The sequence below is a fragment of the Bactrocera tryoni genome, chromosome 3, assembly GCF_016617805.1.
Source record: "Bactrocera tryoni isolate S06 chromosome 3, CSIRO_BtryS06_freeze2, whole genome shotgun sequence".
Classification (NCBI taxonomy): domain Eukaryota; kingdom Metazoa; phylum Arthropoda; class Insecta; order Diptera; family Tephritidae; genus Bactrocera; species Bactrocera tryoni.
The window spans coordinates 41,755,846-41,782,441 of NC_052501.1; the positions used below are offsets into that span (position 1 = coordinate 41,755,846).

The 26,596-nt window shown below is 34.7% G+C and overlaps 1 protein-coding gene across 8 annotated transcripts; it reads right to left on the bottom strand.

The window, feature by feature from the left end:
• Positions 1 to 784: 784 nt before the first annotated feature.
• Positions 785 to 26,537, bottom strand: LOC120771889 (proline-rich receptor-like protein kinase PERK1). Of its 8 annotated transcripts, none has more exons than XM_040100156.1 (5): positions 26,428 to 26,537; positions 26,011 to 26,261; positions 3,558 to 3,678; positions 3,379 to 3,438; positions 785 to 1,513 (listed from the first exon to the last, which is right to left on the bottom strand). In XM_040100156.1, exons 2-5 carry the CDS (start codon positions 26,111 to 26,113, stop codon positions 1,372 to 1,374), a joined length of 426 nt encoding a protein of 141 aa, XP_039956090.1. In that variant the 5' UTR covers positions 26,114 to 26,261; positions 26,428 to 26,537; the 3' UTR covers positions 785 to 1,371. The 8 variants fall into 8 exon arrangements, with proteins under 8 accessions (XP_039956090.1, XP_039956091.1, XP_039956089.1 ...); XM_040100157.1 differs by lacking the exon at positions 26,428 to 26,537 and adding an exon at positions 26,315 to 26,402; XM_040100155.1 differs by lacking the exons at positions 26,011 to 26,261; positions 26,428 to 26,537 and adding an exon at positions 21,340 to 21,469.
• Positions 26,538 to 26,596: the final 59 nt, after the last annotated feature.

Sequence of the window (26,596 nt, forward strand, 5' to 3'; positions counted from 1 at the left end):
CAAAAATGTCTAGTAAACTGCGCATAAGGCAAAGGTTCATTAAGAGCATATTTGTAGTATTTAAATTAACGGGTTACATGGGCTTACGGGTTTCAAAAAATCGAAATTTTTTATTGTCTTATTAAATTCTACAACACCTCCAGAATTATATCCTAAATTTTCAAGTTGATCTGAGTAATAGTTCCTTGAGAACTTGTGCGCTCGAGGCCAGCGCCGTGTTTAAACGCGTTTTATTTTTTTTGAACTGTGTTTTTGAATTCAGTTGGCAAGATTTCTCATTAACTACTCAAACTTATTTAAATTTTATACAGGTCTTTGAAATACAAGTCTTAAAGGCTTGGATAAAGAGATGTGGATTTGGAAAAAAAATCGCGAAATTTTCACCGAAATTTTAATCTTGTTGTAAAAATGGAACGGCGCCGCAATGACCGAGTTTCTTTCTTTGTTCATGGCGTAGTTTTTAACTTTAAAAAATACTTGTAAAATATTTAATTTTTTAAGAGAAAAAAATTTTTGAAAAAAGGCTGTTTTTTACCCGAGGAAACCCATGTAATTCCTTAAAAAAGCACACATGTATAATTTTTATCAATTGAAACTTTGAGGTTATGTTAACAAAAGCTGCGAAACTGTGACTATATAGCTGCAGTTCGCTGCCTTACCGTATATCACAACAATTACATTGTGGACTTAAAAAAATTATTGAAAAATGTTGCAAAGCGACTTTGTGCTTGCAGCGAAACAAATATTCGCATTATTCTTGTATTTTAGTTTAAACCAGAGAAGGTTATGGTTTTTTACAAAAAATAAACATTTCTTTATTGATTCGTTTGCTCGTATTTCTTTGTGTATTGCAATTTGAGTTTCACAATATTATGTTAAATGTAAATTAATATTATCATAATACTTTTCGCATTCGTTTCGGCGACATTTGGTTAAGTAAATTGTGTTCTTTTTTTAATATACAGAGAGGAAGTTTAAAAAAATACAAATTAGTTTGTACGTACAATGCTTAAACAATTCAATTATTTAAATTACTTTTTAATGCTATTATTTTCTTTTAGTTTAGTTCGCAGTTAACTTTTTAGTTTTGTTTCGGAGTACACAGTTGTGGCTACTTTCAAGTTTTCCATAACAAAAAATCGCCTCAAATTGCTTATTCTCCTCTTTCTCGTTCATTGCAAGTGCTGCAAACAAATCTTATCGCATTTTGGCAGAAACCCAGAGCTTCGTCATTATCAGCACCAGCACATGCGCGCATTATATGGCTTACTTAATAAATAAGTGTGTATATATGTATAATAGGTATTTATCAAAACTGCAACGATTTGCAGCGATTTTGAAAATGTAAAACTAACTATGGTCGGTCGCGGTCTAGTAAGCGTTATAGTTGGGATTGTAGGGCGCTTGTTTTTCGTAAGTATTGGGTTGGGCCACGCCCACACCCGCTACGGCGGCTTCATAGCTGGGCGGATTGTAATTCGCTGCAGGCACCGCTGGTGGATAAGGTTGCATGCTGCAAGTGGAAATGTTTTGCAAATTAGTTGATGACAATATTTAAAAAAAAAATAAATAAAAAAAACGATATAACATTAACTTCGTTTACAACGAAGCTGTAATACCTTCCACAAATAAAAAATTTTGCATACAAGAACTTTAAGACAATAATTTGTGCAAAATTTCTCTAATATACATATGTATCTTGGCAAATAAAAATGTTGCTGTGGGCAATAACCCATGCCAAATTTTCTGAAGATATCTCATCAAACAAAAAATTGTTCCATACAAGAACTTGATTATGATGGGTTTGATTAGGTGAGGTTAGATGGTTGATCAAAGGCCGCACGTGGACTGGTAAATGTAGCCCTTTATCAAGCCAAAGAAAAGAAGAACTCCTGTGTTCGAACTTATATCGGGTGATTTTTTAAGAGCTTGATAACTTTTTTAAAAAAAAAACGCATAAAATTTGCAAAATCTCATCGGTTCTTTATTTGAAACGTTAGATTGGTTCATGACATTTACTTTTTGAAGATAATTTCATTTAAATGTTGACCGCGGCTGCGTCTTTAGGTGGTCCATTCGGAAAGTCCAATTTGGGCAACTTTTTCGAGCATTTCGGCCGGAATAGCCCGAATTTCTTCGGAAATGTTGTCTTCCAAAGCTGGAATAGTTGCTGGCTTATTTCTGTAGACTTTAGACTTGGACGTAGCCCCAAAAAATAGTCCTAAAGGCGTTAAATCGCATGATCTTGGTGGCCAACTTACGGGTCCATTTCTTGAGATGGTGTTCTCCGAAGTTTTTCCCTCAAAATGGCCATAGAATCGCGAGCTGTGTGGCATGTAGCGCCATCTTGTTGAAACCACATGTCAACCAAGTTCAGTTCTTCCATTTTTGGCAACAAATGGAAGAACTGTTAATCTTGGTTGACATGTGGTTTCAACAAGATGGCGCTACATGCCACACAGCTCGCGATTCTATGGCCATTTTGAGGGAAAACTTCGGAGAACAATTCATCTCAAGAAATGGACCCGTAAGTTGGCCACCAAGATCATGCGATTTAACGCCTTTAGACTATTTTTTGTGGGGCTACGTCAAGTCTAAAGTCTACAGAAATAAGCCAGCAACTATTCCAGCTTTGGAAGACAACATTTCCGAAGAAATTCGGGCTATTCCGGCCGAAATGCTCGAAAAAGTTGCCCAAAATTGGACTTTCCGAATGGACCACCCAAGACGCAGCCGCGGTCAACATTTAAATGAAATTATCTTCAAAAAGTAAATGTCATGAACCAATCTAACGTTTCAAATAAAGAACCGATGAGATTTTGCAAATTTTATGCGTTTTTTTTTTTAAAAAGTTATCAAGCTCTTAAAAAATCACCCGATAAATTAGCAAAACGCTTAGTAGCCAATACAAAATTGCATAGGCGTTTAATTTCAACTCCCGCTAGTTCCAGTTAACTAGATCGCCTGCGATCAATCTTGGGCCAAAAGGCTTTTGAGACAGCGCATGAACCGATGGTGGCCCAGCGCTGGCCAAGTTTTCGCAAAGACAAGAGAATATAGTATTTATACTCTCGGTATCTGACATCGTCGTTTCAGACAAATTAGCAGCTTCTTTGTGAGAAAAGAACGTGTACAAAATTTCAGATCGATATCTCAAAGACTGAGCGGCCACTTCGGGTATATACAAACAAACAATCGGACAGACAGCCGATCATGGCTATATAAACTTTGCTCGACACACTAATCATTTATATACAAGTATCTATTTTTTAGGGCCTCCGATATTTCCTTCTAGGTGTTACAAACTTCGTGGCAAACTTATTAGTATACCCTGTTCAGTATAAAAACGACAACAATGTGTAGTGCGACCAAACTTACCCCGGCATTGGCGGTTGGGCGCTTGGCATTGGCATCGGCATAGGCATTTGGTTGGGCCCGCTGTGGAGCATGAAAAAGAATATGTTAAATTTGCTTTCAAAATGTAGCGCCATGCCTCGTGTAATTATTGTACACAGCGTATAATTAATATTATGCTGCGGGAAGCGTTAATGACTTACCTTGTTGCCGTTGGGTAGGGTGGATACATTGGCTGCTGTTGATAGGCGTTGGGGGGTGGCACTTGTGTTACCGGATAGCTGCCCGGTGCTGTGTGTGTAGTTGATGTCACCACAACGGGCGCTGCAATAAGAGTAGATAAAGACGAGTTAGGTATTGTTTGGTGCTTGCCAGGTGAAGGCATATAAATATACTTGAGGTTAGAATTTGTAACATTCGCACTTTTCAAAGAATGGCTATAAACAAAAACTACTACAGTATGACAAACAGGGCTTCAATTTCGTGGTAGCCGTCGGTCAGTGAACAGCTGAAATAAAGAAGCACTTCCTAAAAATGTATATGTTCACTCTTACCAGCTAATATGCGACCTCTATTGCGCGTTTCACGTATTTTCGGGCAAATACAAGTTACACATACTAAAATCATTATGAGAATAATGAAATTTATAATGAACACTATGATGAAATCCTCCATTTTTAATATTTAAGCTGCGTAATGCAATTCAAGAAAACAGTTTGAACAAAACCGAAATAAATAAAAGCGCTCACAGCAGCAAAGGTCACTTCGCACCAACTAATGACAATATGACGACCCGCACGGAGTTGAGATACACTTCTAAGCTTTTCGTACAAACAGGAAAACATATACCATGTACTAAATCGCACTTGATAAGAGTAGCGTTAATGCTCGTATTTTAAACGTGTTATCATATCATAACAATAACTTATCAATTGTGTAATAAATATGTCCTGATAGTTGAAATGTCTCTTCTGTTTACTGACGAACCAACCTTTATTGGGTTCTCTTTCATTTGTGCGCCGCTGGCGTCCACGCAAATAGAAAGCGCCTAAAACGGCTAAGCTGAATACAAAAAATGTTATAAACAAGGTGAAACCCAAGCCGTCAATCATTATGATTCCATAAAACAAACAAAAATAATAATTTTAAAACAACACGGTGAAGCAACTTAACGCTGAATAAGTTGAAGGTGAACTGAAGCAAATGCTGATTTTAACAAATGCTACCCAAGTTAGTTATTACGCAAAAGAAATTGATAAAGTCGTGGGCTGTCGATAAGATCTAAACATTTGGCATAATGAATAAAGTAAATACCAGTTGGTACAACCTAATTAGTATTATTAACATTAAACTTATTTGAAAATTGAGTGCGCGTCAGAAGTGGAGCTTTTTAAGTAGGAACTGAGTTGGAAAATTTTTTGAACCTACAGCACATGACACATGAGCAACAAATATGCCATTCATATAGTACCAATGTTTTAATACTGATTTTATTTTATAAATTCGTTCTAAGTGACTTTTCAAAGCGAATGGCTTCACAAAAACTGCTTCGGCAGAAATATTTCTTAAACCTGCTTGGTGTGTAATATTGTATTTGATTTATTTTACAAATTTAATCATATTAAAAAAAATAAATAAACAGTTGGCAACTTTTCAAAAAATATGTATATTCTACAAAAATATTTCTTAAAATTGGTTTTTAATATTTAATTTATTCTATAAAATTAACTGATTTAAAAAAATAAACAGGTGACGTCTCTTCACAAAAATTCAAAAACACTTAAAAAACCTGTTTAATTTAATTGAAAAAGAAATAGGTGGCAACTCTACTCAAAAATAAGTCGAGCAGAAAAATTCTTAAATTTATTTTAGTAGTAATATTTTATTTTTTATCAATTTAGAGAAAATGTATGCTGTAGAAATATTTCTTAAGATTGATTTGTAATATTTGATTAAATTTTAAATTTAATCTTCTCAAAGTTTGATCCCTCAAAAATGTTTCATAAACCAATTTGGTTTCAAGTATTCCTTTAACTGTAATTGATTTCCAAAGTAAACAGGTGGCAACTCTACGCAAATTTTGGTCAAAAAGAAAACGTTTTTAAACTTCTCTGGTTAGATGATCGTGTAGTAATATTTCATATTTTATACATTTAATTGTATTCAAAAAAATTAAAATTGTATTTCAAAAAAATTCTCAAAAACTGGTCAAACAGAAACAAATCTTAAACTTGTCTGGTTAGATATTAAAATATTTCATATTTTATCCTTATATTAAAAAAAAATAAACACTTGGCAACCTTTTACAAAAATTGCTATGACAGAAATATTTCCAAAATCTATTTAGTTTATTTTGCCAAATGGATTGTAGAACTTAAATTTTTATTCAAAATAGCCTCAAGTCTTTCTAACGAAATGCCACACCTAACACAGTGATGTCGATAATAAAACATTATCTATAATGTGAGAAAGTCAAGTGCAATGAGTAAAATTTTATGGCTATTTGTTGTTTGTGACAATTTTACTACTTTGGATAGAGATAATGAAAATGCATACATGAAATTGCAATTTCTGCTATTCTGTATCATAATATGTATATGTACTAAAGTTCGTAAATATATTTCGGAATATTTTTAAGATAAGAGCTTTATCTTCTCTGTTGAAACGTTCAGAATGTTGGAAAAGGGCTTTGGCGATAATTGTTTGCCGCGAGCAAGTGTTTTTGATTGCTACAAATTTTTCAAAGAGAGTCGAGAGCGCGTTGACGACGAACCACATCCAGGACGGCCATCAATATTAACTGATGATCAACACGTCAATAAAATAAAGCGGTTGGTGCTTGAGAATTGACGATTGGAATATCGTAAGGATCAGTGAAAACCATTTTTAAAGACCATTTGGACCTAAGAAAAGTTTCGAAAAAAAGCACTTTTTGAATTTATGTGATATTAAAAATATTTTCAAAACCACAATAGTTAAAACTATACATTTTTATACTCTGCAACGGCACAATAATAAACTGCTTCACTGTACTGTTTTAGTTCAAGTGTTTAAGATTTGGGTGTTTAAAAATAAATAATAATCGTAAAATATCAGATAATACCAAGACAAGTCATACCCTAATACAAATACCATACATATGTAAATAGTCACGAAAGATAACAGGCATATAATTAGAAACAATATAGATTCTAATTGACATAAATTGAGATATATCTGTCAATATTAACCAATTCTATATTTGTTACAGCTTGAATCAGATAAAGTTTTGTGCCGTCTGCTTGACTAACATAGCACAAAGTGTGTCAATTATCATATCGATATATCAAACTATTTTCTAGTGGGTTAGCAACGTAATATTTTTAGAATATTTGGGCTATTTATAAAATTCAATTGACAACGTCTACATGGGAATTTCGTTGTGTAACGCTCATATATTATTTAGTTGCAATACGGAAACTAAATTGATCTTGTAGATCACAGCCATGAAGTCTATTCCAACGACAACTCGAGGTTTACGGAAGAGGGAATATAATAGAATATTTTAGAAAGAGAAGAATCAGCATAAAATTGAGCTAATGAAAGTATTTGTAACTCTGGCTACCCGAAATATACAACATTTTCAAACGATCATATGAAATGACACCTCAGAAAATTACCGAATGAGATGGTAAGACTAATACAGAAATTATCGGCATGTGTAACTAAAGCTGTCTAGCCTAAATGCAGCCTAACCTGGAAATAAATTATGGAACATAGAAACAAAAGCATATGTTTTTTTATCAGGCCTGGTACTTCACTAATTTAGACTACTTGACGACAACAGAGATAAGACCAAACACCAAAAGCATATGTGTAAATAAAATGTACAAAATCCCCATTGCTTGTTTGAGACTATCGACAGACATGTTGACTATAATTAGAATTACTATTATTTTTTATATTATTAGTTAACTGATTATCGTTTGCAGAATTAATTACAGGTTTGCATAAGACTGCTATGTTGTACTTTAGAAAGTATAGTATATGGATAACTGAGGATATTATGCAGTATACAGAGATTTTCCCTAGCTGATTAGTTACTGGGATACTAATTTATTCAAAATTAATAAGACACTACAACCAATTCTTATTATCTGAACATTGATGTATTAAGACTTATTTTTTTTTTTTTAATATCAAGTTTGCAACATATTTTGTAACACTCAGAAAGATACGTCGGAGACCCTATAAAGGATATATGTACGTATAAAAGGTCAGCGTGTCGAGATGAGTCGATTTAGCCAGTACGTCTGTTTGTACAACTGTGTTCGAAATAATAGCAGTGGTCTGTGAATAATAGTAGTGGCTTGAAGAGCACCTGCACTGGTCAGTCGAAAAATGGCGCAACATATTGTGGTCCGATGAAACAAAAATTATTTTATTTGGTTCCCGGGGACGCCGACAGTATGTACGAAGGTCATTAAACGCTTTCTTTGATCCTAAATATGTTTCACGGACGGTAAAACATGGAGGTACCAAAATCAATGTATGGAGGTGCTTGTCTTGCTATGGTACAGGTCCGTTACTTTGGATTAAAGAAAACGTGGATGCCAAATTGTACGTTCAAATAATGGAGCCGACTATGCTGCCACACGCTGAATGGAAAATGCCCCCAAACATACCAGCTGGTTGGTAAAAAATTGGTTTGTTCTAAATGGAGTTGAGGTTATGGGTTGGCCGGCTCAGTCACCGAACCTTAATCCAATTGAAAATCTTTGGACAGAGGTCAAAGAAGCTGTAAGGAAAGAGAATTCGACAAATACGAAGCAATTATGGGAGCTATGAAGAAGACGTGGAAGGCCAATCCTCTCGACAAAAGCAAGCGGTTTGTGGACTTCATGCCTATGAGACGCGCAGCTGTGTTATCCAACAACGGTCATTCGACGAAATACTAATTGTTTAAACTTTATTTTATATTATTATAATGAACTAATTGATTTTTGATGTAAAATTTTCAATACTGCTATTATTAAACACAGCTGAAATTTTCATTTACAAACTTTTTTATTTATTTAAAAAAGAACTTTATCTTATTCTTTAAAGAAATCATATTTCTTTTAAGCTTGAATATGAGCAAATTAAATACAATAATAATAACCCATAATAAAAATCAATTACACGATTTTTTGCTGCATTTGAATTCTTGGTTAAGCTACTGCTGTTATTTCGAACACAGTTGTATATATGTATATACGTGAATTGGACACAGACTTTTTCAGATATCTATTTGAAAATTTTCACACTTTTCTCCGCAAGAAACTATGTACTTATTTGTTGGAACCGCCGATATCGGACCACTATAATATTGCATGTAGCTGCCATACAAACTGAACGGGACAAAATTAAGTTCTTGTATGGAAAACATTTTTATTTGACGAAATTTGGCACGAGTTTTTGTCAAAAATATCACTATTAATCGGGAATATATTTTCCAAAATCATAACACTATATCACGTATGTAGCTGCCACACAAACTGACCAACGAAAATAAAGTTCTCCTATGGCAGCTACTTTATTTATATTATTATAGCTTCGTTGCAGCCGAAGTTTACGTATTTTCTTTTTTTTATATTTTCAAACACAAAATTTACCATATTACTTTTTTTAATTGTTCACGATACTAACATTTTCGGTCACGATACATTCTTCGACATGCCAATATGGCATTAGACGCCAAGGTAACAAATAACAGTGTGCCAGTAATGAACATAATAGCAAAGAACACCATTTTTTAATTACGAGATGCGACTTTGATTGCTGAATTTAGAAAGTAAATTAACTCACTAATCGAACCGGAGGGTGTTTTTATAATTATTATACTGATTTGGGAGAAGAAACATAACATATCCGATAATTGTTATTAACATACATAGATAAGATAAATGTTGAACTACAATTACAAATTAACCGATGAGATTTTTTGGGGCTGTAGCGAACACGCATAAGAATCAGTTGACGTCTCAATAAATTCATCGAATGCAATATTTCTTAATTGAGTTGAGCTAATAAATTGTGGGGTAGAAAGAAAATTTCGTACAACTTTCATGGTATCTAAGGAAACATTTTTTTTATCCACCCTACTACTTATATTATATACATTGTGACAAAAAAGTACCCGAAAATTGTTAATAATTCGCAAAATATTTAATTATTCATCAATTTTTTTTTGTCGCCTTCAAAGTAATCCCCACGATGTAAATCACGTATGCTAACGATAACATCGAAGCACTTTTCATAAGCACTCTTTAGTATGGAGTTCAGCGAATTTTGTTTCATCTTTTCGATCGACTGAAAACGGGTTCCACGGAGCGTCAATTTCAGTTTGGGGAGCACGAAAAAATTACACGGAGCCAAATCTGGCGAATACGGTGGTCGATCGATTCAATTCATTGCGATTTTGGCTTTAAATTCGGTCACAATCGTGGCTCGATGCGATGAAGCATTACTATCGTGTAAAATCCATGAAATCTTCTACCAGAATTCCGGCCGATGTTCTCACTCAAACGCCGCCATACGGATAAATAAAACTCTTTATTGATCGTCTGTATCGCCGGAACAAATTTATGATGCACCAAACCACAAATATCGAAAAATACAATGAACACCACCTCGATTTTGGAACGGCTTTGGTGTGTTTTTTTGTTTTCGGCCCGTTTTCTCCCCTCTATTCCAATGATTGTGGACTTGTTTGCATGTCATAACGCTCTCCATGATTGTGGGATCGGAATTCGCACGATCAAGCATGTCCTGCAAGAACCTTATGTGTACCGTGCTTTTTTTTAAAAAAAAAAAGCTTTCTCGAGACGAGTCGAGCAACAACGTGTTTCATATCCAAAATATGCACCAAAATCACTCGAACGGACACGTGATAGATGTCGAGCTCTCTTTACTTTCTCTACAACTTGCTTGACGATTTCCAAGCACCATATTCGTCGTCATCGATCTCTCGACTTAATACAAATGTTTTGTTCGAAATTTTCATCCATTCTAAGAATCGCAAAATCACAGCGCACTACTGAGGTGTACCTACTTAATCAGTTGCCGTACACAAACTGGTTGGCAGATCGCGCTCATACTTGGCATAGTAATTAAGGACTGCCTTACCAACTTAGCAAAATACTCAGGGAGTTTTATTACAATTTCCGGGTGCTTTTTTGTCACAATTTATATACATATCTAGTTATATTTGTATCCTATTTGTTAAAAACTGCTGTCAAATTCAATACCAAGAACTCTTTTGTTCTCTTTATTTACGCTCATCACTCTATAACATTCAAGGCACTCTTGTAATAATTAACACTCAAAAGCTTAGCGCTAGTTTGAGGCTAGCTCCGCAGTTCTGACTTGTTATAATTTTAATAATTAATAGAATAAATGTAGAATTAATACTCACGAATTCAAAGTTTCTCTGCTCTATATATCTGCTTTTTGTTCTTTTAAAAAAATATTCATACAAATGTCAATTATTCTATTGTTTTGGCGTTGTAAAATTCCTTCCTACTCCATCTCTATTCTTTCAATATTCTCTCGAGCCATAACTTCATTATTTTTCAAAGTTAAAAAAACTATCAACCGTTTACCCTTAAAACTGAATCACACAATCTAATGACTTACGAAGTCGATATTCTAACTAAATAATCGACATTATCGATTCTAGCACAGACTGATTTGATTATTGCACTGTTTTTTAGTAATTTTCCAGCAAACTTGAACGCATGTTTTTCGACAATCGAATTACAATTCCAATTACAGATTAAGAGAAACCAATGAGTTTTAAGACGGATACTAACGTTTAGGATACCGCAGATGTTGCTGGTAGTTTCTTCTCCAATACGCTGAAATACCCAATGCAATTAAAGCGAACACAACGAGGAACAGCACAGCTAGACAAATAGCAAAGCCTACAGCGATCATCTTTACGGTGCACAATATGAAGACTGTGAACCAGACCGGAGAAATTATGCGTGTTAACTGTAGTTGTCGATATTCAAATTCACTTTTTGTACACGAATTATGTTTCGCAAAATGCTGAGATTAGATACGATACTAATCTGATAAGATAATAGTAAGTGTATGCTGCGGATACGAAACTGGGTACAAAAATAAAATTTAACTTTACAATAGGAAAGTACCCATGCGTGACTAAACAACTGACAACAATAGAAAACTATCATGTGTCAGAACGATGCCGTGATGATCCGATTTTTATCGAATATTTATGGAATAAAGACACGCTATGCTCCGAATATCTCACTTACTATCGACATTTGGAAATTGTTGGTAATTTTGATGTCTTCGTCTACGACACACCTCAAAGAAACAATACAACCATATCGCCACTATAATAAAACCGAAAATCAATTGCAATCTAGCAGCTGTCAGATCATCCATGATTGCAAGCACAATATTTATAGAAAACTAAAGAAGTGAATTTTCAAAATACACAAGAGTCATGGTTTGAACGATAAGAAAGCAGTGCATGGAATATTGGAAGTGCGTTGAGTTTAATCAGAAATAGATAGGTGTATTAGGGTGTGCACAATACGCTCTATACACAATTTCATAACGAATGACTCAGCGAGTGCAATGGCGGCAATTTTTTATTCACAACAAAACAAAAGTATAGTCAATTAAAGATATCTTTGGTTGCGCACGAAATGCATATTATTGTTTAAAATTAATTCAGTAATATCAAAAATTGTTTTTTACACAATAATTAACACTACTTATTTTGACAACTGAGTACCGTTACAGTTTTGCTAAGTCTAGGAAATCGATCAAGCTTCTTTTGATTAAGTTTACAGATAAACAACTAATTTGCTAACTAATTTTATTTGAGTGAATGTCGATTCAAAATAAGACAATAGAAACACCGGGTTTTCCCATAGGGATGATATGATTTTTAAGCGTTTTTAAGTCGTTTCGGTTATTTTTAATATGCCATGATTTGTATTTCTTTTTCTCTTTATTCAATTTTTTAACAATTAGTGTGTTTTTTGTTTTGAAGAGAAATCATTTAACTCTTATTGGAAAATCCTGTATTAGCTAGAAAATGTTAACCTAACATTATATGCATTCGAACACATAATTTTAAAAATTTTTGCGTTTTCACGGTTTATAAATAGTAAGTAAATTCGGAATCTCTTACGCCACTGCTTTATTTTGAAGAACAGCTGACAATTTGCAAACCAGTAATGCAAACCACGCAAAGGTGTTTTAGTGTTGCTTCTTTGCAAGGGTGTAGCAGGTGCATCCCTGTACATTTTGTGAGTGTAAAAACAAAAGTGTGTTCGCTAATTTGCAATTGCTAGTATGCAAGACCATTTGCACCAAATTCTGAATTGCCCTAGTATATTTTGCAAGTTTCCTACCGAAGTTTGCAAAAAGAAAACCCTAAAGCCATTCGAATGTTAATAAATTTCTTAAAATAGTACTTATTAACAATTATTATTATTTTACTTAAGACACTCAAAACATGTCATAATTCAGATTAAATAAATTATTTTACACGTTTCTTCAAGTGGAATCAATGATATATGATCATAAGAGTTTTTTTTAAGTATTTTCGGCGAGACTTTAAATAAAGAATTTCGAAAATCAATACACACAGCCTATAAAATGTTTTACGTTCTGTCAGCTTCGTTTCATGTCTTCAACTCAAGTTATCAGTTGTCAACCGTTGGACCTTATCATTTGACACTATCAGTACACGCTTCAACGCTGACTCAGTGTCAATTAATACCGTCACACACACACGCGCAAAAATATTTATGAACTAAATTTAGAAAAAACGGTTATACTAACGGCTTGGAAATGTCGTGTTGTTATGCATATTTCGACGTTTTCGCACATTATAGCAAATTCCGAGACATAAACAGGTAATTGATAATGCGACTACGAAGGAGCCCATTACAATACCAACAATCATACCGGTCCACATAATGATTTACTGTGTTTCTTTTTCACTCAGAAGAATATGTACACAATTTATCAACTATTTACCACGACGATTGAAAACAAAACCAAGTTTATTTGCACGACACGAGCTGTTGGCGGTTAATGGTTAGCCACTGAATATGCGTATGAGTTTTTAAACAATTCCTAAAGATAAGATATATTAGATAAAAATCTAAGATTAGCGTTGGACACTTGGGAGGCCAATGAAGAACGAATCTATGAGTTGGCATTGAAATCGCTCAACAGCTGGCGCTTATCAGTGCAAATAACTTACGTCATTAGCGGTAAATATTGAGTGAAATTCGATTGGAGTGAAGTTCAATTTAAGTTCCATTTGAATTATTACTTGTGAATAAATAATTTATTGCATACTTGTGGGCGGCATTAATTGATTCAGAGAAAGTACTATTTTTGACCAATTATAGACCTAGAAAGACCGTAAATAATTTCGATATAAATAATTTTTTTATGTTAAGTAGCATTTGAGCGCAAAAGAAATACTGCAGTGTAAACATGAGCAATACCAAAAGCTCCGTCACGATCGGGAAGGACCTCTCCGAGCCGTTAGATACCAAACGAGGTTTCAGACAAAGCAACTCCCTATCGAGCTGCAAATCTGAAAAGGGAAGATCTTCTTCAAGAGTGTAGAACTGCTGGCGTACACCGTTAAAATCGATATCATTGGACAACCGCGCCGTTAGTTCTGCTTTCTCCAGACTGGATAAAGAAGCGAAGCAAATGGCTCTGGCGGTGAACGAGGGCAACACGAAATATATCCTGTCATTACATCGAAGTCGGAGATAATTTCGTCTATCTTGGAACCAGCATTAACACCAACAAAAATGTTAGCCTCGAAATTCAACGCAGAATAACTCTTGCCAACAGACGCTACTTCGGATTATGTAAGCAGTTAAGAAGTTAAGTCCTCTCAACGAACAAAGACCAAATTCTATAAGTCTCTCATCATATTTGGGAATCATGGAATAATTTTTATCGACTAGCTTGAGAAAGGACGGACCATCAACAGAGATTATTACATATCATTGGACCGTTTGAAGGACGAAATTGCCAAAAAACGGACGAATTTGAAGAAAAAGAAAGTTCCGTTTAACCAAGAGAACGCACCGTGTCACAAGTCAGTGAAAACGACGACAACGGCATCCATTAATTGGGCTTTGAATTGCCTCCGCATTCACCGTTTCCTCCAGATCCACCAGCAACTATTTCCTGTTCTCAGATCTCAAAAGAATGTTCGCTGGAAAGAATTTTTCGTCGAGTGAAAAGGTGATCGGCGAAATTGAGGCCTATTTTAAAGCAAAGAACAAATCGTACAACAAAAATAGTTTCGAAAAGTTGGAGGGCCGGAAGGTGGAGGGTAATCAATGTATCACCCTTGAAGGGAATTATGTTAAATAAAAAAGCTAATTTTATCAAACGTGTTCCACTATGGTAGGCCAGGGACTTTTCAATTGACCGGTTATATATAATGTTCGATTTCGCCCGAATCTGTTTTTTTTCTTTCTTAATAAAATTTATAATAAAAAATGAGTCATAAATAAAGCCACCAACCTTTGGGAAATAGTGTTTGTAGGTCCATCTTCACGGAACGCTTCTTTAAAAATGCAAAAATCAGCACAAAAAGCAACAACGCGGCTACTACAAAAAATGAAATTGCCAAAATTATAACGACTATATTGTGGTTTTCTTCCGATGGATAGCCAAACATGTTTCACAGCACAAATTCGCATTTAATTAAATGAAGTAGTTAAATTTTTCACAACAATAACAGACAACTGGAGAAAACCGCGAACAAAGAGGAGAGATATTCAACTGAAACTCTGTGAAGAATAATAAAGCCACTAGCGCGCACAATGATATGTGTGCATCTGTTTACAGGGATGTAATACTCGTATCGCAATTTATCGATTCGAGAACTCAAGTACTTACAGATACATATTTATATTGACACTTGTTGATCTATGCGACATTAATGCGAACTAAAAAAAATTGATAAGATGGATTTATGAAAAGAACTCTTTATTTACAATAAATACTTCAGACAGTCTCGTAAGCAAATAAGTGAAAGCTTGACGATGAAACAATGTAACAACACAGTGTGCGTGATAAGAATCAGAATCGGTGGTTTCAAAACCTGCATGAAAGATTTGTGGCTGTGATTTTATCACACAGAACCGAAGTTAATTCGCCAATGAGATTGGTCACTTTCCTAAGGTACACAGACTTTTTTGCATAAGAAAACTGAGTGTTCCGTATAAGAAACGTTGTAATGCAGCTTTTTTAACGATCCTAAACGTTCCAAATGGACTATTAAAACAACTGCAAAATATTTAAAGTTATACGACGACGTTGACATAATTCAACGAATTAAGAGGCTGCGGCTACGCTGGCCAGATCATGTCGTCTGAATGGATGAAAAGGCTCTAGCTCTGAAAGTATTCGACGCAGTACCCACCGTAGGAAACAGAGGAAGACCTAAACTCCGTTGGAGAGATCAGGTGGAGAGGGAACTGGCTCCACTTGGAATCTCCAAGGAAGAAGGGGAAGGAAGAACGTTTCGAGCGCGTAAGAACGGAAGAGGAGGAATCACGTTACATCTAAAAGAGAACAAGGAATTGCAAAAGCAATTGTTCTCTTTTTGAAAAGACACAACTGCTCAGTCTAAGAGAAGCTAACAAAAGTTTGTTTAAATAAGAAAAAACGTTAACTTCGACTGCACCGAAGCTAATATACCCTTCACATGTGCATTTCTTTTAGCAACTATGTGTTTAGTTCGTATGGAAGCTATATGCGCAGGAAAATATCAACTGTGGTTGGAGTATTATGATATTTACAGATAAGCAACTTTTGTATTGTGCAACCACTTGAGGCACGTTTGGTTAACGTATAGACAAACATTTATTCAAAGGAGTGTTAAGCACACCCATGAGGTACATGCTTCTCTGCTTATGGATTTGGGGTTTTGAGGTGCTTCACAGATACCCTAAACGCCTTTGGAATGATAAAATTGTATCAAAAATATCCATGATTGCAAGAAACTCCAAGAAGACAATGCCTCGAAACATAGGAGCAGACTCTGTACTCAATGGAAACAAGACAACCATGTTGTTACTTTTGACTGACCATCACAAGCACATGACGCCAATCCAATAGAGAATGCTTACTGTGGCATATGCGCAAATTTATTAAAGCATTATTATTTCTAGAAAACGTATAGATAGGTTTTTAAAGTGGTAAGATAATTTGTTTCTTGGTAGAATTATCAAAAATGCATCATCGAAACTTTCAAGTTGAAGAAAACTTATTAGAAATCTTAGGGCTATCGACCATTTCCGAGGTTTTTTAGTTTGGAAATTTGAAGTAGTACATAAAAATACTTGTTTGAGCAATATACCATGGCAATTTTTTATATAAATGATAATTTTGTGAGTATTAAATCAATTAAAAATATGTTTCATTCTAAAATAGCTACCCACTCCCATAGGCGGACACAGACCGTCCGATAGTGAGTATCCGCGTAAGGGAAGCTTCACTGTACATATATGAATAGAAGAAATTATGTATATTTCCGCTGTAGTTATTAGAGAAGGACTCTAGCATCAATTACCAGTCATTAAAAGGCAAGGAAATATGAAAACCACAGATCTGGGATTGAAATGTCAAATAAATGAATAAATGTCGAAATTTAAGAATGAAAAAAAGTACAAAAAATTTTATTCACTGAAGCTCTTAAAGCATTTTAAGTACATACCGTGTTTTTCGACAGACAGTATAATTACCTAATTATGCAATTGGCAAGCATTAAAATTTATTGTATTATTATTATTATATATTGTATAATAATAATTTCAGTTAAGTCCTGCTTCGCTTAACAGTTGAGCGTCTTGTTCAGCTAAAGCACGTAGACGCCGACGTCTTAGGGCGCCCAACAAGGCCACCAAGAAGCTACAAAATATCACTGCACACACAATCAATACCAAACCGAGGTAGTAGGTCATTCTTACAACGGTGTTTTTTATTTATTTTAAATTAATTATTTTATCGAACATACTCTGCGCGCCAATGTCAGCGATCAACTAAACAAGAGTGGTAAATATTTTCACTACATTTACTCGTTGTCTTAAGGAAATATTTGTTATCTGCTGCACTAAACCTGAGAGGATTACATTTTGAGACAATTTGTTATGATAAAATTTGTGTTAAAATGTCAATTTTTAGTAATAGGTTCCTGGGTTAATTACTGTGTTTATATGAGGAAAATATTTATGTATTTAACCATATATGTACTGTGTATATATAGTATATATACTAGTATATAAACATGTTCATAAACCACAGTCGATGCAAAAAATTAATAACTATGCCACAACCAAATAAAATAACTGAAATATAGTAATGAAAAATGTTTTCACTGATGATATAAAATTGACAACATGCTTGGTAATCAAGCTACACTTTACTAATAATTAAGCTACTTTCTAAGAATGTAAAAATTTGCATAGCAACTTTCAAGTTTTTTGAGGTCATGCCATTTTCTAACAGATCAAATAACTTTTGTTGGATTTGGCTCGTTTTGGCTTTATCAATCCCATACAGTTGACTACTGTTTACTTTCGGGCTCATATGCGACAACAATGCATAAAATGTCACGTGTATCGAAGCACCGCTATCGTAATTTTTTGAACCTTTCTCTCGGCCAATCGACCCTAGACTTTTTTTGACTCCCGATTTAATTTAGCATACCATCGATAAACACTGGTCGTTGATGGAGTTTCATCGTTAAAAATTGATTGATTTTACTTTTTTTGCCCGAGATAGGGTTGTGAGTTGCCATATTGCAAAACTAGAGTTGCCAAGTCCCAAAATATAAATGTGTGCTAGTGAACGGTCGCGTTGTAAAAAATGAATCTTTCAGTAATTTATGGAGTGGTTATTCAACGATTTGCATCGACCAACAACTTTATCTTATCCCCATCGGATTTAAGAGGCCTTTGAGGGCGTAGTGCATCCTCAAGACTAACATTGCCGGAACGAAATTTTTCAAATCAATTTCGGCATTGGCGTTTGGTCAAACATCTGGCCGGTACACATAACAATAATTTTCGCCTTGCTTGAACTGCATATTTACCCTTTTGATAGTAAAACAGCAAAATGTGCCGAAAATGCTGTCTACGATCTACCAACTTCGATAGGTCACCAAACAAAAGCTATACCAAAAAATTTATGAAATTTTTTTACAAACCTTACTTTATTAGCTGTTCAAATATATAACAACAACACAATAAATGACTTACTATATTTCTATTAAATTGAATGCAATATTTTTACATTTTAAGCAACTTTCAATAAATCAATTTCAGCATTTATGTGAAATCAAACTTTGCGCCATTTATGTGTACATAGCTGTATAAATGTATAATTTATAACCTCAAAAAATCCCCCTAAACATGCCTATAAGTGTACAAGCTGATATGTTCTACATTTTTTAAGGTTCGTACGTACTGCCTCAGATATAATGCATTCACATACACACACACAAATGTATAATTATAAAATTTCGACTTGTTATCGTATCAATTTAAGCTGATTTTCTTATCATTTCACCTGTATTTTTGGTAAAAAATACATGAGACTCATATGACACATTTAGCGATGCAAGTCAGTGCAATGCCTCTGAGATTATTTTGATTTTTTAACAACTAAGGAAGAGTGTGAAATATTTCGAGATGGCTGCAAAAGTTGTTTTTATAAAAGAGTAAGGAATTTTTACTCGACATTGTCCAATAGGTATTATGCTGTAAGGCTAAGAATACAGTCAGACACAAATTGTCAAACGTTCGCAGGTTGTCAAAGTTGTATGAAAGAAGGTGAGGTGGAAATATTCCAACACTTTCTGCTCCAATGTCCAGTCTTTTCAAAACTGAGATTGTTATGGACATTTATCCAAGTGAGATCCCTACAAATTAACCTCAACAGGGGCTAAGTTCAGGGGATATCGAATACTTTATAGTTTCGCATTTTGAAAGATTTAAACGCGAGGATATATTGGGTTGTCAAAAAAGTCTTGCGGTATTTTTATTGATTTTTTTTTATTGAAATTGAAATGAATTTATGACTCATGCCCAGCTCTTAACCGATGCTATGGCTGCTACTATGCCGGTCTCTTTCGACCAATTCAGCGATTTTATCGCAATTTTCGACGACAGGCCTTCCGGAGCGTGGCGCATCTTCGACCACCTCTACACCAGAACGAAAACGTTGAAACCATCGTTGTGCGGTGGAAATAGAAACTGTATCGGGTCCATAAACTGCACAAATTTTATTGGCGGCTTGAGATGCATTTTTGCCTTTATCGTAGTAGTAGTACTGTAAAATATGCCGTATTTTCTCTTTATTTTGCTCCATGTTTGTGACGCTATAACTCACGAACAACTTAAAAGAAACGACAATCAATCAAACACGTCTTTTCAGCGAAAACTAGCGAAAATACCGCAAGACTTTTTTGACAACCTATTATTATCAAATTTTTTTATTCGACCAAACCGTGAATGGATGTGAAGAAGTTCAAGCAAGTGAGGAAATTCCCTGAGCGTCATTCACTTGGGAGTGCCCAGAAACCGATTCTTTTACATATGGCTCAAGCAGCTCACTTCCGGTCTTAGAGCAAGTAGCCACAAAACATCATATTTGAAGGCGAGTTAAAGTGAAAAGGCGAAACATTCCTCCCCAGAGTTGTATTTGGGACCGGCCACGTAAAATTCACCCACAATGAAAAGAACAAAACAGCCTCGGATGAGAGAACTTTTTTGAAGACGACCACAGCAAACATATTAAGGACTACGGTTTAAGGGCATGCATTTGGAATGTCCGGTCCCTTAATTGAAAAGATGCCGCTGCACAGTTGGTTGATGTCCACATGAGAATAAAGGCTGAGATCGCCGCCGTCCAAGAAGTGTGATGTACGGGACAAGGATTTAGACGGCGAGCTCCTAGTGTGGATAACCGTCTAGCCACAATCCCATCAAAACAAATTTCTTCAACATATTGCTGATTTGCGCCCACGTCCCGACGGAAGAGAAGAGCGATGTGGCCAAAGATGTCTTCTATAAGCGTTTGGAGCGCACTTATGAGAGCTACTCCACCACGATGTAAAATCGTAGTTGGCGACTTTAACGCCAGGTGGGCAGGTATCTTTGGCACTATGGTCGGTAAATTCAGCCTCCACGACGAAACATCCCCAAATGGGTTGAGTGTGATCAACTTCGCCGGGGCCAGAAATATGGTTATTTATTATTGTGCAACGAATTTGCTTCATTCAGTGAAGGTCGGAAAGTTAAAGAAACAGTGCTTGAAAGTCGTCGTGTTGCCATCTGAGCGATTGACGAGGATCTCAATATCTCTTTTGGATCGACTCAACACATTTTGATTAATGTTTTGAAGCGTTTTAATCTCAGACTTGTTCCGAAATACAATACAATTACTAATGCGTCGTCACTTCCTCGCAGAATTATAACTGACATTTTTAACAAACACGAAATGAGAGTCACTGTTCGCCAGATTTGGCTTTCGGTCACAGTAGTTGACATTTGAACATAAAAAAAAATGTTGTACCAATCTAGGGCAATTCTTTTCGATTTGTTTTTCTTGTGCAATGGTGCAAATTTGATCTTGAGTGTATACACTTTTTTCGATTATTTTATAAAGTAAACACTAAACTTTTAAATATACCACGGCATTCGATTATATATAACCTTATTTATTTCCGGCCAAGGACTGACCATTCGGACACTTTGACGACAAAAATGGCAACTAAATCCAATCGACAAGCTTTAGTTTATTTATAAGTTCTAAATTTTACTAATAAAGTATTAGTATTATAGTAATTACTAAATATTAGCAAATGTTATTATTATTTTCAATTTTTAACATTATTTTTTTGTATATCATACTTTTATGCAGGTAGCTTACCCACTGTTCGTTGTATCACGACTGTACGGCGACGTTTTATACAAATTGCAAAAAATATAAAGAAAAATACAAAAAATACGGAAATCGGAAGCCAAATAACACCGACCCAAACCATTTTGCACAATATTTATGCGAATTAAACAAAGTATAACTTCTTGGTTGCGCGCGTCTGATGTGGTGGAATCGCGAAAACAAGTGGGCCAACCATACTGCCGCTACTCAAAAGTTCAAAGTTATAAAAACACATACGAGTAATCGACGGATATTAGGGCTGCTCCCCAATAAACGCGATTTGTCTAAACGAAACATTTTCTCTTTTCTTCGTTCGAAAATTGCAGTTTTGATAAAGAATAATTCAAAACTTGATACGATTATTATCGCGGGAAAACATTCTAATTTTCACATAATATTGCTCAATTAAGGAAAAAATAATAATAAATTAAACCTTTTTCGAAAATAACATACATAAATGATCAAAGCCTTTTCTGGCAATTTTACATAAAATTCAATTTACTTCTTTTAAGAAACTAACGGTATAAATAAGCAATATATTTCAACGACAACCGGTTATTAAAATATCAACTATTTTTGGACACACTTTATATTTAACAATTCCACATTTTCGGGAATCCCATAGTGAGCGTTGAACTAGATATTGCATTTATATGTAGATTTGTATGTTCAAAAGGCACACTATTGCTATCAATTTGTTGTGAAGCAATTTATCTCTGCCTCACCATGAGGTTTACGTTTAGATAAGATATATGACAAGCTGTCTATCCACGCCTTTATTCAATTAAAAATTCAAAATTAAGCATTTTTGTTTCTTTCGAACTTCCAACATGATAAAGTTGGGCGTTTATTTGGAATTTATGGGAGCTAGCTTCATCTATAAAGCAGGTTCATGTCGTTTATTATGAAATAAATATAAATTTTACTTTTAAGGCAATATTTATTTCAAGTTCATATACACTGGTGGCAGAATTAATAGAAACGAGCCCATCGTTCCTACAACAGTCGAGTCTACGTAACCGGAACGGAACCGGATTTTTGTACGGCCAAGGACTGTCAACTCGGCAGTATTCTGCCGCTAAAACAACAACAACTTATTACAAAGCACAAAGAGATTTTATCAACATAAGTTTGAATCTCTAGTCACTATGCAACAATGCTTGATAACAGTCTGCAATGTTTATTGCGATCTCTGTCCAGTGAAACCACAAAGAATAAAGTATGATGGGAGATAGCTAACATCATGGACTGCCTTAAATAGAAGAGGGAAAATCAAAACATTAACCCGTTTCAACAAAATTTCGGTACCATACACCACACACACACAGGATAATCCACTTAAAACTTTCAACGACTTGAAGAGGGAATTGTTCAGTTCGGAACCGATGTTCTGAGAATGGTCAGATAGTTTACTGCACAATCTATTCCTTATTCAGCTGATTGACGTGACACGATATAATGAGAAGCAATCCCTTTCCATAATCGAACCACTGTCGTGCTCAACTGTGCTAATTATGTAATTATCGTTAAGCACGTGTTGTTAATGTTGATGTAACAGTTATCCAAGTCATTTCTGAATAGCAAGGTTTAAGCTAGTTGTCATTGAAATAATCTAACGGTAGGTCCGACGGTTCGACGGGGTCCAACATATGAAGAGGGCGTTAGATGAGTGGGATTCAATGGGCATGCAAAGAGGAGGTTCGAATCGTGGACGTAGGCCATATATTTGGTATATCAGGATAAATTCTGGAAAGGTAGGAGTTTAATCCCTTGCAATACTCGAGCTTTTCTCTACAATGGGTAGTGCTGAATGTGTTAATGGCTTCACTGTGAAAGGCACGCCAGTACGAATCTAAAATTAGTGGCGTTTTGCGTATTGTTCTTTGTTGTCGACGTAATCAAGGAATAAGATCTTGATGCTATTAGGAGATGGCTCCGTTTCAAGGTGACGACTGCTAGTTATGCCTTAACCGGAGGCATGTATGCCTCACTAGGCACTTAAAGGGGAGGCATCCTATTATGGTACGAAGTGTGAAGTTCTGACAAGTCGGAGGCTTTTTCCTTGCATATCACATATCCAGGCGACCATATCGGTGTTGCGTAACTAATGAACAACCGGCCGTTTTCTGTATGTTGCGAACAACGTTTCCTTGTCCTTTCCTTTCCGGCTATCGACTTGAAGACTTAATAACGGCTTTGTTCTTGGCAATAATCGCGGACGTTTGCGAATGAAGGAGCACATATCGTTGAGTTTGCTGCTAACTTTTGAACTATCAATTACATTGCCTGAGATGCAAATATTCGGAATCAGTTCATTGTCACAACCATAAACATATTTTATTAACCACCAAACTTTAGCAATTATGCTTTATGGGCGGCCTCAAAAAAAAAAGTGCAATAATTGTTTAACAAATTATAATGAATTTAACAATAGGGATAATACATCAGATTGGCATGACAAATTAAAGAATTAATAAATTCTACCTAAGGAGGAACGCTGAAATATGAAACATTTCGAACATAAACATTTGCATTTTCTTACTTGTTTACCTTATGGTGAAATTCAATACGTTAACAAAATTATGTTTATTTCAGCACTTAATGCAGTTAAAGTTCTAATACAGATGGTGAAATGTTCAATATGAGTCATAACAAAAAAAAAAATAATAATTCAAAAGATTAAAGCATCTAACTATGCAGATATGAGTAAACATACAGTGGATAAAAAAAGTTTGGGCACACCGTAAACTTAAATGCTTATCTAAAAATTACAGGTTTCCCTTTAAAGTTACGAAATTAATAATTCAGTTTCAATTCAAACTAAAAAATATGTATGTCATATTTTACATATTTTTAAGATAATGAAATTATAATAATAATATTTAAGATTCTACGTAAGAAAGTTTGGGCGCACATACGGAAATTTTTGTTTTAAATCCCATTTTTTTAATTATACATATTTTGTCAAACCCCTTTGGCCTGAATAACTGCTTCTAAATGTCGACACATACTTCCAACTAGGTTAGTTTTCGGCTCAGGAGTTACATTTACCCATTCTGTACGTATGGCCTCTTTAAGTGAATCCGTCGATGTTATATGTGAGTTTTTTTTCCAATAGAGGCAAATAAGCTCTATAGGGTTAGTGTCTGGGAAGGTGTTTTTAATTGCTTAGAATGGTAGATAAGCAATTCTTGCACAAATATGACGCATGTTTGGGGTCATTGTCTTGTTGAAGCAAGAATTATTGCCCACTTAAGCCTACTTTTTCAACGCTTGGAGCTAAAGTTTCCTTTAAGAATTTCAAATATGAATGCTTATCCATTTTATCTTCAATAAAAGAGATTTCCTACCCCACTTACCGTCGCCATGTTTCACAGTCTTAATTATATTATTTTTCTGGAGCTCTTTGTTTCGTTTTCGCCAAATTTTTTGCTCACCAGCGGAACCAAACATTAAATTTTGATTCGTCACTAAATACTTTATTCCAGGAAGGTTCCGGTTGATTAACATTAAATTTGGCGAACTCCAGGCTCTTTTATACCCTCGTATCCGAAATGAATGGCTTACGTTGTGGAACTTGCCCAATAAAATCAGCTTTGTGTAAAGTGTTACGTACAATTTTGGGGTCAAAGATTTTTTTCAAAGCTTTCTTCGGATCTAAGTCACTGCAGCTATTACAGCTCGTTCCTAACGTGGAGTACATTTTTTGGGCGTCCAGATCTGTTCTCACGCTTTAAATTTCAAGTGTTGATGTAGTGTTTTTTAATATTTCGCACACTTGAATAAGGTCTCTGCACTGTATTACCAATTTCGCGATAAGATTTGTGTTGCTGTTTTGCGGTTTTTTAAATGAATTTCGCGTTTCTTATGAAATAAAGGAATATTTATTTGCTTATTATGATATACAAGTATGTATGCAAGCTGATAATACGAATTGCGTCGAAAATTTAACAACTTTAAAATAATTATGAGTTATAAGCCGAATAGAGCAAAAAAAATTTAAAAAAACGTATGCTTCCCAAAAACTTAACTTACACACAATTTATGCACAACCTGCTTCATGAGCATATACATATTTCTTTACTTATAATGATATATGTACATATTTATATGCACATATATGTATATGTAAGCTTTTAATACGAGCTGCGTCGAAAATTTAACAATTTTAAAATTATTGAGTAATAAGCCGAAATTAATAATAAAAACTGCGGCGAAAAGTTAATTAAAAAAATTTCAATTTTGAATACTTTTCAGCAAAGACAACGCCTGTGCCAAAAATTTTTGAATTCACTTTACATACTTATGTATACGCCTTCATGTTACTACCGTAAGACGCTGATCATGGAAAAAAAAACAAACGTGATACACTATCTCCAAAAGATGTATATTCAAAGTATCTTTAATCTACAACTTACTCACATGGATATCTATGTATGAAGGTGTACATAAACAAATTATGTGCAAAGTATAATATGATAAGAAAACAATTTGCAACTACGCTTTGTTCAACTGTCAAATCAGCAAAAAAAACGAACTGTCGAAGGTGTAAATGTGTATTCAAATTGTATTAATTATACATATATTAACGCTCAAATTCCCCGAATTACTTTACATATGTATATTATGACTCAACTTGTCTGTGTTCCCGGTACTTACTTGCCAATACGGTTCCACGCTGCTTTGAGGAACAACAGTATCCACAACAGCTCATAATAAATATCGTCAATACGACAATTGTTAAAAGCGCCCAGAAGTCCATTTCTTCAATATCGAAATAATCTAAGAGATCAAACACGTCCGTGATGAAACTTTCTCCGGAAGCCCTTTACACTTACTTTTCAGTTGGAAGAGCTATTCTTATGAATGTCTACGTAGGTCGAGCACTTGTTGCAATTGTTCTGAAGAGTCTGCAATAGAGGAACCGTGCCTTAGTTGAATATAACTAATTACAATTGCATACTTCTAAAGGCTTTTACATAGCTTTTTACTACTTAAATTATTTATTTAAGTCCAAATAATATATGTATTTAAATTCTCCTAATTAAGAACTAATTCGCTAATATTAATCCGCACCTTGCCTTATGAACGTGATATTTTCGATAAAATTTTTGTTATCTTGTGCTGTTTATATACTTGTTGTTGGTTTTCGCAGTTTCCTAAAAGTAATTCTGATTGGGAGTAGTGCTGCCATACTAAACCAATTAGTACTAACCTATTGTGCTCTTGCAAGATTGGAGATTGC